At 41.5% G+C, this 20,468-nt stretch overlaps 2 protein-coding genes across 3 annotated transcripts; both read right to left on the bottom strand.

Annotated features, from left to right (window-relative positions):
• Nucleotides 1–636: 636 nt before the first annotated feature.
• On the bottom strand, nucleotides 637–20,223 carry LOC308078140 (uncharacterized protein). Of its 2 annotated transcripts, XR_013932498.1 has the most exons (4): nucleotides 20,161–20,223; nucleotides 17,110–17,226; nucleotides 16,279–16,804; nucleotides 637–845 (listed from the first exon to the last, which is right to left on the bottom strand). XR_013932498.1 is itself a non-coding variant. In XM_080419255.1 (3 exons), exons 1-3 carry the CDS (start codon nucleotides 20,204–20,206, stop codon nucleotides 16,572–16,574), a joined length of 396 nt encoding a protein of 131 aa, XP_080275381.1. In that variant the 5' UTR covers nucleotides 20,207–20,223; the 3' UTR covers nucleotides 16,037–16,571. The 2 variants fall into 2 exon arrangements, 1 of the variants encoding a protein (XP_080275381.1); XM_080419255.1 differs by lacking the exon at nucleotides 637–845 and having other exon boundaries at nucleotides 16,037–16,804.
• Nucleotides 10,974–13,210, bottom strand: LOC308079023 (E3 SUMO-protein ligase ZBED1-like; the record flags this gene model as incomplete). Its single annotated transcript, XM_080420360.1, has 2 exons — nucleotides 10,974–11,437; nucleotides 11,746–13,210. The coding sequence occupies 2 exons, from the start codon at nucleotides 13,208–13,210 to the stop codon at nucleotides 10,974–10,976; spliced, it is 1,929 nt and encodes a 642-aa protein (XP_080276486.1).
• Nucleotides 20,224–20,468: the final 245 nt, after the last annotated feature.

Genomic DNA, 20,468 nt, shown 5'->3' with positions numbered 1-20,468 from the left:
AGAAACCACATCCTGATCGAGAAAGACATAATCCTCCAACATTTATATTTAAACCTGTTTTCTTAAAGATCTTCATTGTATTCGGAATGCGTCAAATTGTGAGCTTGTTGATCAGTCCTTTTTTCCCACTTTAAAAAAAAAAAAAGATAATTTTGAACTTTTTTTAACTTTACCTGACATGCCCAAAATAGGGACACCAAGTTGAAAGTGCTTAAAGCTGCACTATGTAATTTTCGTCTTCTACCCCGGATTTGAACCTGATTTCCTGCGCGAGTGCTGACATTTTTACCGGTTTTAATGTGTTAATACTCGCCTCGGCAGCAGTTATGTGGAATGGACTCCATGCAAACGAGTAGTTCACCCAAAACATTACTTCTATCAATTACACACCCACTGAAGCCTTGAATTCATCGAGAGTTTTTATTCTTAGTCGCATTTCTAAACCAATCATTTGATGACCGGCGGAGTCTCCGGTAATTTGATGGCTGATAACCTGGTCATCAAAATGCATAATAAGGTATAATGACAACAATTTATTGTTATGACTGGGTTGTAAAAATAACAATAATAATAATAATAATAATACCACAAATGAATGGATGCTGCGTAAATCAATGATAGGTAGGCGACCTTAGGCACGGTGCCAACATTGGCACAGGGGATCCCTATCACTAGCATACTGACATAAGTGTGAGAGAGAGGATTTTTCTTTTAAAATAAAATATGTAATTAGTCAATTCAATTAAGTCCCCTCACATCTGTATGCAAATTACATCCTGCACATAATTCTACATTCATTCAAACTCTAAACTCTGACTGAGGAGGGAGTCTGGGAGGTAGGTGGGCTTTTGGTCTAATGGTCATTACAATGTCCTCCTGATGTGAAAGAAAATATTTCAAAAGAAGAAGAAAAAAAAGGTTATGTATTATGGGAAATCTAAATTTGTTGGAAATATTTTTATTTTGATGTTGTCATAATAAATCTTAATGTTGATATGGCACACTGACCTATCAATAAAATAAAAGGTGGTACTTTGTGTCTAAAAGGTTGCCGACCCCTGTTAAAGCTAGACTATGATGATGAGCAGTGGATAGCACTTAGACATCATACAAGATGTAAGAGTCAAACTGGAGCAGAGAGAATCCTTCAGTTGAACAGAGCGACACAGACCAGTGGTGCTGCCAGGACCAAGAGGCTCACTGCAGAGGTGGAGGCTCCGTTGCACAAGTTACTGTCACAGCAAGTCCCGCCCGACACTGCCGCCACAACAATACACATTTCCTCTCTACTGCAGCCCTTACCATGTGCATTACCACCTGCTATATGTGGCAAGACCACACACACACACACACACACACACACACACACACACACACACACACACACACACACACACACACACACACACACACACACACACACACACACACACACACACACACACACACACACACACCACTCTCTGTACCATACCAGCTGGAAACACTTTCACTACTTTTTAATTCACTGTGAAATACAATATATTTAATTTAGCTGAATATCATTCAGCAATGAAAATCTGTGGTGGTCTTAAAAGTCTAGAAAAATCATGGAGCATTTTTCTGAGCTGAGGAATGTGAAATGTTTGTTTAAAAAGGAGAGGCAGTTGTCTGAAGAAATAAGGATATATTACTTGTTATCGCCGTGCAACGATCCATCATGGTCTTGCTGACGGGATCCGTACCACATACTTCAGTCTTGGTGCAGTCGGTGTTATCTTTGTCACACTTATAGCACTTCAAGGCAGAGGCTAAGATAACAGGTAGACAATATCACACAGGTTAAAATGGAAAACTAATGTAAACTTTACGCACATTCCAAAACACACCTATTTGTTTGTTTACCAAACAAACATTTATAATTCAAAAACTTTAATGAGCAGTGTAAATCTGGGTACGAAATATATATCTAGTTTATTTAAGGTACATTTAAGGTAGAAGGAAGACACTCGCAGATATCTAAGTGATAGCTTGGGCAGATTAGTAAGTATATAATTTATTATAATATTAACTTTTTTTGGTTTTCATGTCTCTGTTGTCTCACGTTGTCTGTATGGTCTAATACATCCAAGTCTACAGACTTGGATGGAAAAATAGGGTTAAAGTGAAAATGTCAGGATTATAACAGACTTTTCCTTTAATATAAGAGTTGATGACATCAGCCTCCTGTCAGAATGTCATCTGTGAAGTTACAGATAAACCACATCCTGATCGAGAAAGAGATAATCATGCAACATTTATATTTATTTACACATGTTATCTAAAAGATCTTCACTGTATTATGAATATGTCACATCGCGGCGTGTTGTCAGCTTGTTGATCGGTCCTTTTTCCCCACTATAAAAACATTTTATTGATAATGTTTTGATTAATTGTTCCTCTTGCTTACCTTACATCACACCTATGCATGGTCTAAGACTTTCTCATCAACATTGAATACTTGTTCACCTTAACGGAAACCACAACTCTTGAAACTACAGTATCTTGACAAACAGAAAACGAGTTTAGCTCGTCCGTTGTGGAGCAATTTGAAAACCCTGACAAAAACATGCATTCATATTGTCCACCGTCCAACCATGCTCAGGTTTGCTGGTTTGAATGTGAACCCCAAGAAAATGAGTGGGGCAGTGTGAATTAACACCAGAGGTGGACGAAGGACTCAACCCCAGTACTTGAGTAAGAGCACAGATACTACTGGTCAAATTTACTCCACTTCATTTAAAAGTAGCTAGTCAAAATGTTACTCAAGTAAGAGTAAAAAAGTAATTGCTTTTAAATATACTTAAGTATTCAAAAGTACATGCTTTTAAAAATACTTAAAGTACAACTAAAAGTAAAAGTCGTTTGAAGTCCTTGACTACCTCGAGCACTGTCCCGTCAGCAGTGGCAATGATGTCCTCTGTGTTAAATACCGATACATTAGTTTTACATTAGAGTAACTGTCATGAAGGGCGTTTTGATTACAGTGATTACACATATTTTTTCACCAGATCAGAAGCAACATCTGGTGATATGACACAATACCTTACATGCTCATTCTGCATGCATACAGTTGACATGGAAACAGAACATTCTCTCTGTTCAGTGTATGTTTGTGCAGAGACCTGCAAACATTGGCGGCAATCCTGTGGGTGCCGGAGAGCCCGAGCACCCACAGGAAATGTGTCGGTTGGATGACTATTGTGTGATGCTTTGTAACATGCACAGGATGCATGATGTACCCACTCGGATACTGTGTGTTATTGTGAACAGATTTCTGTCATTCAAACTCTCTCCCTGTAATCTGCAAAGTATTTATGCCAGTTATGGTTTCATCATCAGCAATTAATCAAATTGTATGACTTGAAATTAAAGGTCCTTTTGCACACCTACTGGGACAGGTGCGTAGGAGCAGGCAGCAGGAAAGAATGGTGATCGCACACACTGTTTTCACTTACAGCAAAAAAAGTATTTTATTGCAAGTAGGCTACAATGTTTCCAACTGATTATGGGGTTAAAACTTGGTTGATGTGTGTGTAACTTGTAACGTGGTTGCAGAGAGGCAGGTGTTGTTTGAAAGGCATGTGGTTAGGTCATTTCTCAGTGCTAAACATGACAGCCTTCTTTGTGACCACAACTTCTGCTCTCATGTTTCATATGTACCCACACGCACAACCGTTAACTTCCCCCTGTCAAAACAAGATGACGCCGACATGCACAGCGGCGAACTTCGCCCTGTCAAACAAGATGGCACAGAGACAAGTCGACTTGCTTGGTCTCCACACAAACAACCTTTGATTTCCTATACTAACACATCTGGTCAAAATTCATGTCAGATCCTGTGTCTAGGTGAGACATGACCTTTGACACGGTCTAAATGTCTCAATAGAAGAGCAGGGAGACAACATATAACCACCCCAATTGTATACGTTATTTTGAATTAAAGTAATACTAGGTAACGTTTTCAACAAAACTAAAGTTAAATTGTATATCTTTTGTGAGTGGCAAAAGTTTCACAACACCCACTCCATGAATTTCACCCCCGGAAGCCTTTTATTTATATATTTTCTATTGAACGTTGTCGGGGGGGATTTTCCCGGGAAAATGACGTCATCTGGCCGGAAAACGGAGGCGGAAATGCACTGGTTTCCTGTTTGGCCAGGAACTACCGCAACGGTTTCCTGTTTGGCCAGGAACTACCGCGCTAATAACAAAAAGGAACCTCATGCTGATTTTAAGAGAATGTAGGATTGGAAGATCGAAAAAGAACAGAAAAAGAAAGCACTGCATGCACTGATGTAGTCGCTTGTAGAACCACTACGTTATACGTAGAAACACCTACTGTATACAAACGAAAATAAAAATGACTGAGGAACCAGACTAAATACTTTTACTCCTATACACGCATACAAGATGTAACAAAAAGGCGAGCGGAGGGGGAAGCCAGAAACACGGCTAGGGTGAGAGCAGAAGTGTGGCCAATCACATTTAAGGGGAGAAAAAAGAAACAGCCAACCTAAAAGTAATCAGTACTTTACAGCCTTCCTTGAAATGTACTTGAGTAAAAGTAAAATATTTGTCTTGGAAATGTACTCAAGTAAGAGTAATAAGTATCAACAAGATCTAATACTCAAGTAAAGTACAGATACTTAGAATTTGTACTTAAGTACAGTACTTAAGTACATTTACTCCGTTACTGTCCACCACTGATTAACACATGGATTGACCCTGGCAGCATATCAATGGTACAGGTGTGTTACCTGTTCAATAAAGCTACTAGTATTTTTCAACCACAACTAATGAGACAAGACATCAGTAGAATGAGTTTGGGAACAGACGTCATGAGACAAAAGTATATACATAGTTACAACTAATACTTTTTGGTAAAATGAATAGCAACAACTATGCAGTGATAGTGAAGAAAAGGAACTTGGAAAGACACTTTCTGACAAACCATAAATCTTTTGACTAGAGCTTTCGAGCAGAAAAAAATTAAAAGGAACTGAAATCTCTAGCCTGGGATCTAGCCTGATTCACTACGTTCGGCTGATCAGTCTGGCCAGCCTCCTATTTGACTTGTATTTTAAGACAAGTCAGGAAGTGACTTGAGTTTTACATTGGACAAACTGGTCCCGCAAGTGCAATCATCAGGATTTTAAGTAGGCCTACCATAAATCATTTTTGTATTATTGTTTGATGTGCATAAGTTATGCACATCAAACAATAATACAAAAACAATTCATGCATTTTCATCTTATAGATCGCTAATTCAAATTGAGAGAATAAGCCAATAGTTTAATATGAATGAAAAAAAGATAAATTATGAAAAAAGGGTTATGCAGCATAACACTTTTTTCATAATTTATCTTTTACCTCGAAGGAGGCGCGCCGTCTCAAGCAAACTTGAGCCACGAGAAGCACCACCGAGCGAACTAAAGTGAGCGAGTGTCCGAGCCGAACGTTGCAAAGTTCGCTTCAGCCGACTCAGCGCCATCCCAGTTATGTACTGATAGAGCGTTTGCCCCAACTTTCATCAACCCACAGAATAATGACAAAACACCTACTGAGCCCCGTGGGTAGGTCAGTATCTCACCTACTTGGACCAATCAATAGTCTGATTAAACGTGATAATGTCCCATTCAGTGACAGCATCCAAAGCCGTTGAGCATATAGGGTTAGGTTTAACTGAGCTGAGCTGGGCTCAGATACTGTCTTCATTTCTGAGTCAGAAGAGCACTGACATTTTGGGCTCCTGCAGCCTGTTAAAGGACCCAGTTCTCTGGCCCCTTTTCCACCCGGGGTTGAACCGGTTCCGTTCTTTTTCCCCGCCTAATTTAAAGAGTGTTTCCTGAAAATGAAATGGTTCAGAACCCTAAAAGTAGGAACTGGAACCAAAAAGATACGTGTTTCATGCCCTGAACTGGGAACCAAAGTGGGCACGTCACTATAAATACATTATATGCGATACAAACAAAGGCAAAACGCAAGCGAAAAATCATAATTTAAAAAATAATACTGTAACTGCCATTGACTGATTGATTGAATATTGATTGAATATTTGTTAAAGGAATGTGGGTCAGAATTACAGTATAACCAAGAAGCAACACTCTACCAACCACCAACCGTCTCTATATTCTACTCCTGACATGTAGTTTATAGACTGAGTGTTCCTTGGGTATAGTATAGAGAGGCTTTACACATGGAAGCAAACAGAACCCGTCTGTCACACACTTTATTTTTATTGTTTCTTGCACCGGTGAAATGTGTGCATCCTCCTCACACACATCCCCCGTTCCCCGCTGATGACGGTACACCACACAACACAGACCACGCTAAGTGATCAGTGCTCAGGCCTTGGTTCAGCCTCTGTCACCCCACTCAACCTCTGTTTGACTCTAGCGTCCCTGCCAGCACACCTCTCTCAGGCTCTGCTGACAGCCCTGGACACCCAGGAGTGTGATGTGGGACTTACAGACAAAACTACAATACACTTGGCTGTGCAATCTATAGAAAACACATTCAAGACTCACCCAACTGCTGTAATCAAGCGATGGTAAACCTCAGATGGCTTTTGATCAAGAATGGAGCGGTGACAAATCCCGTTTTTTGTTCCCTATAAACAGGGCTTTTATTATTTTATAAAGGATGAAAATACAACTGATAGGAAAGAGGGGTGAGCTGAACGCTCAGGAAAATGCAAGCACTTCTGAGATAGATATCACAAAGTATTACAAAAAAATGCAAAATAATCCAAATCCTCCTGTCAGGGAAAGATGTATGTCGGATCGGCAAGAAGAGGGAGCCCGAACCTTTGGGCGCTGCGTCTTTTATACTGTCTGGTCAGGAGGGATGCAAATGCCTCATTTGGCAATACAATACCTTAAGAGATATGTTGCAATGAGGTATAAACTACAGATACATTTTACTCTATTACTTTTTAGAGTTCAGACACCATGCATTGTGACTTTTGCATGGAAAGAAACACTATAGCTGTGGTTAAGGGACTTCCTGCTTACCTCCTGTTCAAAGCAGCCTTTCGCTGGCAGAATGTCTAACCATGTTCTCTACCTGCCAGTGTCACTTCCTCTTTCTCACCCTATTGTGAAATGCATGAAAACATATATTTAGCTCTAAGCAAAAGGCATACATTTTTTTATGGTTTCTTTCTTAACCCTCAACACCGTGGGATTTGACCCCGAACCTCCATACTGTTTCAGTATGGGGTTCCATAAGCGGGCCTCCCCTGACCTGATCTTCACATGGAATAAGATGAAGTGGAGTATGATCCCTTTAACACTGATTGAATCCGTAAAATGAAAGTTAATCAGCCTGTCTTTTCATTTGTGTTTTGTCATGTATGATGTTCTGAACTGCTTCATTCATTCAAAGCGTCAGGATAGGTTGGTTGAGGGGGGCCCATACTGAGCCTGAGCTAGTTGCACAGGCTGTGGGTTGACCACATGTGTCTGTACATGAACAGGCAGCAGTGGTGGGTTAGCAGGCTGTGTTTGTTGAATTGACGATCATCCCACTGGCCTGGTGGGTTTCGTGGTGGAGCAGGTTGCTCGTGTGAAGTTCCCTGGTGCAGCACTTTCGGTGCTTCTTTCTTTCTTTTTCGCCACGCTGGGGCGGGAGACCTGGCTAGCTGACGGATGTCCCCCTTCTGGTGGGTGATGACCTCCGTTGCCTCTCAGGCGAGCGACCACATCTCTGACTCCAGGCATAGGAATGGCTGGGCTCACAACAACATTTTAATTAGGCATAAATGTAAAAACAGCACAAGTACAGTTAATAACATTTTGACTAAAAGGTCCGTCCAAAAAAGTCCTTGCGGTCTTGTTTCCATTGAGGTCCTTGGTATTCAATTCATAGTCATATATAGCAGCACCAAAAAGTTCAATAACAACACAAAAATAAAATAAAAAATCACTATATGTACAAACAATGTGGAGGGGGGGGGGGATGAGAGTCAAAGCAAAGGGGGGGGGGGGGGGTCGTCTGTCTAACGGGAAAATGGTACTACCTCCCCTACCTTCCCCCGTTAAATGGACACTTTGACCGGTGGGTGTCATACTCGACACATTGCTGGCCAGGCCTGGAATCGAACCTGGGGCAACTGGGGACTCCTGCCCCAATTACAATGGTTCTGCTTTACATTGGTGGAAAGCACCAAGGTTCCAATTAAGAATCTAGAGTGGAACCAGTTCTAGAACCAACGTTATTGGTATAAAAGCTGTGTGTGTGTGTGTGTGTGTGTGTGTGTGTGTGTGTGTGTGTGTGTGTGTGTGTGTGTGTGTGTGTGTGTGTGTGTGTGTGTGTGTGTGTGTGTGTGTGTGTGTGTGTGTGTGTGTGTGTGTGTGTGTGTGTGTGTGTGTGTGTGTCATGCTGACAGACAGCTTATTCATTTGTATTACAGCTGGCTTTGTGTTGATTCCTTTAGATTGTGTGTGCATGCATGCTTTTCTTTATTATTTCATTTTGAGTTGCAGTGCTTTGGAAGCCAGTCTATAGTGACAGTGTGAGTGTCAGCAGGTCAGGCATTGAGGACTCCAATTGGACTTGTGAGTTGTACAGGTGCAGGGCATGAGCTAACTAGACACGTCGCAATTCTGGGAAATTGCAAAGTGTGGTTGCGCCGACGCTGGTCGCGGCCGCCGGGGCGCGAGGAATACGGCGGGAGGAATACCGTAGGAGGCAGCGCGACGTGCCATTCGAATTCGGTCCGATCGGATCCCGCGCTCGTGATATGTGCGGTTTTGATTTTAGGAAATAGGCCCCTCCCACTAAAGAAATAGGCCCCTACCATAAATGTGATGGGGCAATTACGTTGTCACTTCACTCCTGAGATGACTTGACGTCATTTTGAGAGGATTGATCCCCCCAAAAATCATGTTTTTTGCATCAAGCGGTTACATTTTGCGCATTTGTGGCGCCCCCTATGGATCAAAGTGGAAATGCTTATGGGAATTCGTTGAGTGAACCACCATTGACATGTGATTCAAATTTGGGATGGACCGGACGTTCTGTTCGTGATTTTTGGCGTTTTTTGTAAAACAGGCCCCTCCCACTAAATTTGGAAGCCAATTACGGACGTACGGTATGGACTATCAAAATTCCGCTTGGAGGTGTTTATCGCATGGGTCCAGAGATCATGTGTACCGATTTTTTGGACAAAATATGTGGGAAAATGAGCTAAAAGAGTGTTTTGAAGAAAATTAAAAATGGCGGAAAATCTATCCAGACGCAAATGGGCATGGCCTGACCCAAGGAATCTAGGGTCATGACCTACGGTTCAAGAGTTATAGGCCAAAACGTAAAGTGGGCTTTTATAGCGCCACCATGTGGCCGAATGATATAATTATTTTTAAAATAATTTTGCACTAAATTATGAACCTCCCCTCCAAGTCTTGTAACTCTAGCCCTTAGGGTTTCTGAGGAAAAAAATACTTGAATTTGAGTTTTTTTATTTTCCCATTAAAGTGGATGGGGAAATTTAATGCACTAATAAATCAATATCAATTAAACTATGTAACCAATGTCTTAGCAAAGTACAAGCCTGTGATTCCCGATGAAGCCGGTGATTTTGATATATGGCACGAAATTGGGAAAAAAAACTGTGGGAGGAGTAGCGCGACAAAATAAAGTTTAGAATAAATAAAGTAGGTAGAGTACTATAGTCTGGTTGCCCTGTTAGGGCAACCACACTAATTACTCTATCACAGGCTGCTATTGGTGCTGGGCTGGGAGGCTCTCCCTATTTAAAGGCCACTGTTGGAGAGACACACACACACACACACACACACACACACACACACACACACACACACACACACACACACACACACACACACACACACACACTAGGGCATTAACGACCTCAGATTTATTCAAGTCGACTAGACTCACAGTAAAGTTGAAGTCGAGTCGACACGGGACACATCCTCCGCGCGCGCGATTTTTTTTTGCGGTTCTGGGCGGATTGGGTTCGTTTTTTTCGCGGTTCTGGGCGGATTGGGTTCGTTTCCCCCCCCCCCTTTTTATGTTGGGTTTCATACTTTAATTCGGTTCATTCGGTACAAAAAAATGTACGTCGCAGCCGAGGGGCGCTCAGAATGGTCCATGCATATTTATAGCAGAAAGAGGTTCACATTTAACTATAGCCGTACTCATTCAATTCTGAACCGATTCTTAAAATATAAAATTCTCTATTAGATGTGAAGGGTCTTCTTTCATGTGTACTATTGATCGTTTCGTCAAACAATATCAAGCAAAAAGGAAACCAGCGCCATATAAGGAGAAACCACACTGACACACTGCTGTCCAAATTGAGCAACTTTACTTGTATTGAAAAATATATCTGTGTCTTCACTTTCACAACATACAATCATGTGCGTTTTCATTGTATTTCTTTTCTCTCTTTTTTTTTTTTACCATTAACAGCTCAGAATCAAAACACAGTACACTGACTGAAATAATAATAATCAGAATCCGAAAATTCACACCCAAAAACAACAGCTTGCCTTTACAATAGGCTAATGAATAGAATAAGAATAAGCCAGTTAGAGATACTTTCCATTGTGAAATGTAATCGAAAATCCAAGGTTTAAAACCCCAAAATAAACGTCAGCTTGGCTTTACAATAACACCAGTTTAGCGCATCTTTCAGACATTGATAAACCAAATTGAAGGGTTTAATTGCACACCCCAAAATAAGTCAGCGTGAGTTATAATAAAATAATAAACGAAATGTAGCCAAACCAAACATTAAAGCTTTTTCAAAATGCGCTGCCCATGGTCAACTCTCAGAAGACAACTTCAACTTATACAAATAAATAATATAATTCAAAACTCACCCAGATATCCTTTAGAAATAAAACGAGAATCAAGTAATCCCAATAAAACGTTAAATAATATTCCAATGGTATTAAAGTCCACTGTCAATAGCACCAGTAATCCTATTCTTCGTCGCTGTCATCCTCTTTCACAGTCTTGGCCTTGCGCTCCTGGTTTTCATGGAGGAAGATGAGGGTATCAACATGTTCAGGATGAAGGCTTGCCCGCTGTCGGGTGATGGTATTCCCGGCCAGAGAGAACACCCTCTCGCTGGGGGTGCTGGTAGCTGGCACAGCCAAGTATCGATGAGCCAGTTTGGCTAATCTAGGGAACTGGTCCTGGTTCCGGGCCCACCATTTAAGTGGGTTCTCCATGGTGGGAATGTGAGGTGTTGCGAAATAATCCCGCAGCTCCTCGGCTGGAGTGGAGCGACCCTCTTTCTTCCCGCTTTCATAGTGTGGTCCAAAAAGTTCCTCAAAGTCACTTTCCAGTCTGGATTTCTTCATCACCGGGCCCGGCGCAGCACCAACGTCCTCAGCTTGGATGTCATCATCATCATCATCATCTTCGCCGTCATCATTTTCAGCTGCAATGGCAATTAATAACACTGATCAGTTTCTTCACAAACAACCACATATACGCAAGAATAATTAGGTAATAATTACAGCCAAATTGTATAAAAGATCAGACCTACATTTCAATAGCCACCAAGGTAATTATAGTTTTACGAAATAAATATAAAAATGAAAACTAATGATTTTTTTGTATAATAAATTAACAATAACCTGGATAGCTACGAAAGCAGCTGTATCTAGTGATGTAGGCTATTGTGACAAAATAAGTAATTTCACTTGACAAAATGATTAATAGACTGGACTGTAGGCCTAACGTTACCTGTAGCAGCTGTGGCAGGCGCCTGGGGAGGCTGGGGTGGGTCTGTCTCCTCTCGCAGCAGCTTGTGCAGGTGGTCGTGGGCATCATCTCTCGTGCTGGATGGGAGGAACAGCAGATGTTTGAAGCGGGGGTCTAGCAGACAGGTGATGATGGGAATAGACTCTGCCAGGCCTTCAGACTCTAGTTTGAAGCGCGTTTGCAGCTGTTTTTTCACAGTGGTTTTGAAGGAGCGGATCGCACCCAAGTCCGACTCCTGGACACCGAGGGTGGTGTTGATGACGTTTAAAATCACGGGATAGATGAAAGACAGGCCAACGTGCAACTCGCCACACATCACTTTGGTAGCCTTTGCCAGGGGAGCTAACACAGGAATAAGTTGCTCTATGAGCTCCCAATGTGACGCTCGCATGGTGAGGGTCTTCAGAACACTTGGCTTTGTGACTGTTTCATCTGCCAGAACAGCCTGCACAGGGATTCTTTGCTCGTGCAAGCGCTCCAGCATCATGAAAGTGGAATTCCACCGAACCGCACAGTCATTTTGGAGTTTATTTTTTTTGGTCACGTTCAGGTCAGACTGTTTTTTCTTCAGAGCACCACTTGCCACGCATGAGTGGCGAAAATGACTTACAATGCGTCTGGCTGCATTGACGGACTTGGTGATTTCAGGTAGGACTAATCCAGCTTTTATTGCCAACTGAAGAGTGTGCCCGGTGCATCCTAGGTCTTGTGGGGACATCTCGCACATTTCCAAGGCCAGGTTCATGTTTGAGGCATTGTCGTGCACCGTACAAAACGCCTGTAGGCCCCACTCTTTCATTGTTGCATCCAGGCGAGCTGAGATGTTGACAGCTGTGTGTCGCTCCGTCATGAGAGAGGTAGTCAGGACTCTGGCTTTCATGTTCCACCCGTCTGTAATATAATGAGCAGTAATTGTGATGTAAGGCTCCATGGTTGGGGATGTCCATAAGTCAGTTGTTAGCGACACGCTCCTGCCTTTCATCTCCTCCTTGATGCTCTTTTTTAGGGCGTCACACTGCCGGTTGATATTATTCCACAGTGTTGTGTGGCTCGGGACTGTGTAGTCCGGTTCAAAATATTTCAGTATTTCTTTGAAGCCTGCCCCTTGCACTGCAGCCAAAGGTCGCACGTCTTTGACGATGAAATTAACGAGCAAACCCGTGATGTGCTGTTTTTTCTGATCTGTTAGATGCTTTTTTGTGTAGTTGCTCATGACCTTCTGCACTGGACCACTCGCACTCCCACCACTCCCGTCATTATTCAGGTTAACTGGATGCGTTTTCAGATGGCCGAGCATAACGTTCGTATTCTTGTTGTACTTGTAGCACTTCTTGCATAGTGTACAGGTCACTGTACGTTCTTCATCATCTAGAGTGAAGTACTTCCACACAGATGATCTGTGACTGTGTTTGTTTTTCTGCGTAGCTGAATCCTCTCTATCCGCCATGTCTGCATTGTTGTTGTCGGCTTCTGTTCATTTTCCCTCCACCGCGCTAAGTACCGCCCCTTGATTTTAAACATGAAGTGATTATTGGTTAAATGTAGGATACACTATCAGGGTAAACCAATCAGAGACCGGGTTTGCAGTCCGCACCCACCACCCACACACACATGGAAAAAAAAAAAAAAAAAAAACTTTCGACTTCACCAGGTGGGAGTCGACTTGTGTTAATTAAGTCGACTCAAGTCGAAGTCGACTTTTTGGTGAATGCCCTAACACACACACACACACACACACACACACACACACACACACACACACACACACACACACACACACACACACACACACACACACACACACACACACACACACACACACACAGGTAAGGGAAGTAGATGCACAAGTAATTGACTGCATCTTACAGTTTTAATGGCTTTTAACACTGGACGGCTCTGAAAGACCCCCCTTCCTCCCCCCATTGGACATTGGATTGATGCATTCCCTTCCTAACGCCCCTGTCCCATTCCACTGCCCTGCTTTTGGTTGAATAAAAGAACATTGACTTTGGACTTCTTGCCTCACATTGTGTGGTTATGTTTGGTGTCTCCCCATTTATGGTCACTGTTTATAACTGAAGCCTTTGGCTTATTTGATTGATCACATTACTGTGTCTGTCAGACGGACAGACAGACAGACAGACAGACAGACAGACAGACGTTCCTGACTGGCTGCCAAAATGAGCTGATCATCATAAGATAGATCATTTGAATGTAAGATGCTGCACAACTACAACAACAGGCACCATCTATAGCACTTAAGACCTGTTACGTCTGTATAGTATATACAGTATAGATTCTATACTGTATAGACTATACAGACGTATACAGGTCTTAAGTGGTTACACTGTAACTCCTACACTACAGGAAAACATGGGTCTTTTTCTTTTTTTTCCCATGAGGGATGGAGATGTCTTAAACTAGACTGTGTAGTAATGGAAGTGAAGGACACATCTCATGCTACCTGTTAGTTCAATGTATCATTCAGTGAAGACTCCATGAGAGTGTACACATTACTACTATTATATTAATTGTTTGCTTATTGTTTATTTTTGAATAGATATAACTATTTACAGATTTACTATTGAATACATTGTAGAATGTCACCTTTTCCCCATGAGTTTGTTTTATTTATTACAGCTATGAAGGAGATCTACTCTGATCTCTGCTGGTTCCTAACAGCTATACTGTAGCTGCATTCAATGTTTCTACTGTATGCATTGCTACAACCTGTCATAAAAAAGTCTCTGCTGCCATCTAGTGGAGACAGAAGTACAGTAGCTCAACAGACCAATCTCTCATGAACCACTTAAACCCTACACAGTTGACAGGGGTCCCCCAGCAGGGGCGGACGCACGGTACGCCAAGTAAGGCACGTGCCTTACCTAGAATACACTGTGCCTTCCCTCCGCCAGACAGCTTTTTGTGTATTTACTATGAATATCGCCCCCTATACTTAAGGCTGACAAACAACGTAATACACATCCATTCTCTCTCTACATCCTGCGTGTCTGGAGGATGTTGGGGTCTTTTGAGCCAATGTGTATTCTCAGAATCCCTTTTCACACTTGAGTGTGAAATGTGTCTGTCTGTGTCCCTCATTTACAGAACCGGTTTTCTACGTCATGACATAAGCACACAATATAAACACCACACACATGTCCTCTGTCCTGGCCTCGTTCTCTTCATTTTTGATTCTTGAGACAGCAAAGAGACAGCAATGGCACCAGCGTAAAAAAAATTGTTTGTCCAGAGCAAACTCACGCTAGGACGCCTAAACGAACGGCAGCCACCGCGACCGCCTAAACCGCATTCAGGACAAGCTGCTTGAGGAGCAGCATCAGTCCTGCTTGGTAAAATAAAGGCTGAACTTCAGCGGACAATATTTTGCAATAGGCCTACTCGCGGATGAGTATAAAGATCTTTCCAAACGGGAACTAGTTGCAGTTTGTATTCGATTCATGGAGGATGGAGGAGGACTGGACTTATCAAAGAGCGGGCAGTGGAATTTATTGACACCACGGATTTGACTGCACGGTGCATCACAAAGCGCTCCTAAAAGAAACCTTTACGAGCGCACTTTATGTACACTGCAATTCTCACTGGCTGGGGGGGGCGGGGGCTGGGGGCCTACCATGTATTTGCCTGGCCTTACTCATAAAGAGATCCTGCGTCCGCCACTGTCCCCCAGGCTATTTATCTGTAGAAATAGCCGATCTACAAGCTCACAACGTATCAGGTGGTGAGCTTGTAGGTCGGCTATTTTCGCTGAATGTTTGCTCTAGAATAGGGATACAATTGATTTATATTTAATCAATAGTCTCTCTCACGCACGCATGGAAGCTCCACCTTCCACCATGAAAAGGAGTGATGTCCTCCATTCACTGTTCTAAATCCTAAGAGTTTTCTGAAAAACTTATGTTGCTATTATAGCTAAAATCTAAAATGACACAGATGCTTTCCCTGGTTTTAACGTGTTCATACTCGGCAGCAGTTCTGTGGAATGGACTCCATGCAAACGAGTAGTTCACCCAAACAAACTGACTTATTTTCTATCAGTTACACACCCACTGAAGCCTTGAATTCATGGAGAGTTTTTAGTTTTTGTCGCATTTCTAAACCAATCATTTGATGACCGGTGGAGTCTCCGGTAATTTGATGACGGTCATCAAAATGCATAATAAGGTTCAATGACAACACTTTATTGTTATGACTGGGTTGTAAAAATAACAATAATAATAATAATAATAATAATACTACAAATGAATGGATGCTGCACACACTTAAGGTTTATTATAATAAAATAAGAATAACAAGCAGTGGTAAATCAATGAGGATGATTTGGGGAGTGGATCAGCTGGGGGGGAACCTTATTGGCACAGGGGAGGGTGATCACTGGCACACTGGCATAAGTGTGAGAGATTTCTTTTAAAATAAAATATATAAAAATAATTAGTCAATTAAATTAAGTCCCTTGCACATAATTCTACATTCATTCAAACTCTAAACTCTGACTGGGTTGGTCATTACAATGTCCTCCTGATGTGAAAGAAAATGTTTCAAAAGAAGAAGAAAACAAATAAGGTTATGTATTATGGGAAATCAAAATCTGTTATAAAAAATATATGTGGTGTCATAATTAAACTTAATGTTGATATGGCACACTGACTTATCAATAAAATAAAACGTGTCACTTTGTGTCAAAAAGGTTGCCGACCCCTGATTAAAGCTAGACTAGATGATGAGCAGTGGATAGCACTTAGACATCATACAAGATGTAAGAGTCAAACTGGAGCAGAGAGAATCCTTCAGTTGAACAGAGCGACACAGACCAGTGGTGCTGCCAGGACCAAGAGGCTCACTGCAGAGATGGAGGCTCCAGAGAAGAGGGAGAAGAAGGAGACGATGTCGTCAATGATGGAGCCTCCGTTGCACAAGTTACTGGTACAGCAGCTCGATTTCTCTCCCGACTTCTTACTAAAGGCTGCCGCCACCATACACTCGGGACCTGTCATGCAGGCCTTAATGGGTACAGTAAGGACTACACACACACACACACACACACACACACACACACACACACACACACACACACACACACACACACACACACACACACACACACACACACACACACACACACACACACATTACTCTCTGAACCAGCTGTAAACACTTTCACTACTTTGTAATTCACTGGGAAATACAACATATTTTCATCATTCAGCAATGTTATCTGAAAATCAGTGGTGACTTTAAAAGTCTAGAAAAATCTGAGCTGAGGAATGTGAAATGTTTGTGTAAAAAGGAGAGGCAGTTGTCTGAAGCAGCAGCAAAGTATATTACCTGTCATCGCCACGCAACGATCCCGCTTGGTAACGCCGTCGAGACCCATACCACATTCTTCAGTCTTGGTGCAGTCGGGGTTATTTTCGTCACACTTATAGCACTTCAAGGCAGAGGCTAAGACAACAGGTAGACAATATCAAACAGGTTAAAACTGAAAACTAATGTAAACTTTACACACATTCCAACACACCTATTCGTTTGTTTACCAAATAAACATTTATAATTCAAACACTTTAATGAGCAGTGTAAATCTGGGTAATAATATATATATATATAGTTTATTTAAGGTAGATTGACACTCGCAGATATCAAAGTGATAGCTTGGGCAGATGTTAGTAGGTATAGACCCCTTAACAGACAACGTCACACTGGTTGCAAGCGTCATACTGGTTGCAAATGAAACCCATTCTGTCAGGTCTCGCTAGGACGCGCCTCACTAGCCAACACACAAGAGGGGGTTGGGTACCCCAAAACACCCCAAAACACCCGAAAACAACAGGTTGAGAATTGATTGCATGAAACAATCACCTGTGCATCCAGTCTCAATGTTAGTAAACAAATAATTGGTCTATATAATCTACTATAATATTAACGTGTTAGTAGGTATATAATCTATTATAATATTAAGTTGTTAGTAGGAATATAATCTACTAAAATATTAACTTGTTAGTAGGTATAATCTACTATAATATTAACTTGTTAGTAGGTATATAATCTACTATAATATTAACTTGTTAGTATGTATAGAATCTACTATAATATTAACTTGTTAGTAGGTATATAATCTACTATAATATTAACTTGTTAGTATGTTTATAATCTACTATAATATTAACTTGTTAGTGTGTATATAATGTACTATAATATTAACTTGTTAGTAGGTATATAATCTATTATAATATTAACTTGAGTATCAGTTGTTAGTAGGTATATAATATACTGTAATTTTTACTTGTTATGTATATAATCTACTCAGAGATGTCCACGAGTCTCTGAGCTCGAGTCCGAGTCAAGTCTCAAGTCTTTGAGGGTTGAGTCGAGTCAAGTCTCAAGTCTTTGAGGGTTGAGTCGAGTCGAGTCCGAGTCAAGTCTCAAGTCTTTGAGGCTCGAGTCGAGTCAAGTCTCAAGTCTTTGAGGGTTGAGTCGAGTCCGAGTCAAGTCTTTGAGGGTCGAGTCCGAGTCAAGTCTCGAGGCTTTTTAAAGTCTTAAAACAAAAACAAAAATTGGGGGGGGGGGGGGATTCTATTCTTAATGTATTTAATTATGTATTTATATGAGGTAGCCTAAGGCTGAAATACAGTTATTATGGTCCACAAACCCAACCCGAAATGAGAAATGCACAGAATGAATGTTTATCAAAATAGTAGGATACATTCATTTAGGCTCCTTTGCGTCTTATAGCGCAGCTATCACACACACACACACACACACACACACACACACACACACACACACACACACACACACACACACACACACACACACACACACACACACACACACACACACACACACACACACACAAAGGCATAGATGTAAAAGTATACACAGGTCATAATAAATCACATTAGATTCACAGATTAGAGATTTTATGTATTTTCCCCACAATTTATTTTCATTCAAATGAAATGTGATTGAACTTGCACTAATAATGACTTTAGTTGATTTTTCACTCTTTAAAATATAGTATTTCTTAATTATTAATAATTACAGCTTGTAGATTGGCTATTTTCACGATTTTAAATTGTTTTTAAATAATAATAAAAAAGGAACATACAAGATTTCCACCCGACAGCGATAATATATAGCCAATATGGTTCTGTATCAGTATATGAGTCAGTTTTTGCAGATTTCATTCTAATTGGCTACTATACCTGCATATGAATTTCATGGGCCTGGGTAGGTCACCCTGGCTTGGCGGAGATATGCCCTGTTGCGCACACTCCGCACAGCAGTCCAACAGCAGAGCAGGTGAAAGCAATTCACTTAAACGAGGGCTGTGTTGCGCACCAAAAAACGGACTCAACCTGTGGGTCGGGACCACAACGGAGCTCACAATGCCTCGCAAGCTTGTAGATCTGCTATTTTCACAATATTTATCTGTGGAACCGAGTCAAACTAAATGTGGATCCCCAGTTCAAATATGATTCTTTTGGGGGGTCACGGCCTGAAAAGGTTTGAGAACCACAGCTTTTAATGCAGTGAACATTACATGAGCGTAGCGTTTACCGTGGTGAAGTGTTGAATATTCACCCAGCTGGGTTTAACGAAATGAAAATCCGATGTTTCCTAAACGTGCTGTCACAGATGATCCGACCATCTTATAAAAAATGTAAGCATATGCCAAGATAACTGAGGTTATATAGCTGATTCTGAGCTAAACATATTTGTTTAATTTCGAAGTTTTTATATTTAAACTTTATGATGAAAGGCCGCGGCGGCCACACACATAGCAGCTGTTGCGCTCGCCTCTCCATGTTTTAGTTAATGAGCAGCACGAAGCAGCTTGACTGAAGCCGGCTCCGCGCAGCGCGCACTGGAGCGGAGGTTTCTTTGCGGGGGGGGACAGGGGAGTGGAAGTTTTTTGGGCATTTCATTCATTTATTTGTCCAAAAAAAAAACATAAAATAAAGATTGTCCACGAGTCTTTGAGGCTCGAGTCGAGTCAAGTCTCAAGTCTTTGAGGGGCGAGTCAGAGTCGAGTCAAGAGTCTCGTTTTTGGCGACTCGAGTGCGACTCAAATCCGAGTCCCTAACTCGAGTCCCCATCTCTGAATCTACTATAATATTAAGTTGTTAGTATGTATATAATCTATTATATAATATTAACTTGAGTATCACTCCAGATTTTATATGCTAAAGTCTGTGAAGGCTATGCATGTGAATGACAGTGGCAATTTACAGTGTGAGGGGATTTTACTGTCACAGTGAAATGACTGTATATTATTAATGTAGATTATTTATTAATATTAATATTAATATTATTATTATTATTTGCATGTTGTGAAAGGCAGATAGCAGACAACAAAAAGCATTAGTAAATACTTACCATGTGGGAAGAGCACGAGGCCAAGGATGAGTATGATCAGATGCATGGTGTTGGACACAGAGGTTCAAATGACTCATTGAACAGCAGCGTTAACAGCTTTTACTAAAGGGGTTTGTAAAGGGGGTGTGGCTGGGGTGTGTGTGTGTGTGTGTGTGTGTGTGTGTGTGTGTGTGTGTGTGTGTGTGTGTGTGTGTGTGTGTGTGTGTGTGTGTGTGTGTGTGTGTGTGTGTGTGTGTGTGTGTGTGTGTGTGTGTGTGTGTGTGTGTGTGTGTGTGTGTGTGTGTGTGTGCGCGTTCAGACATCAGTTG

The sequence above is a fragment of the Gymnoscopelus braueri genome, assembly GCF_963280865.1.
Source record: "Gymnoscopelus braueri genome assembly, chromosome: 22".
Lineage (NCBI taxonomy): Eukaryota > Metazoa > Chordata > Actinopteri > Myctophiformes > Myctophidae > Gymnoscopelus > Gymnoscopelus braueri.
The sequence above is the reverse complement of the archived record's forward strand: the minus strand, read 5'-3'. Positions and strand labels throughout refer to the sequence as shown.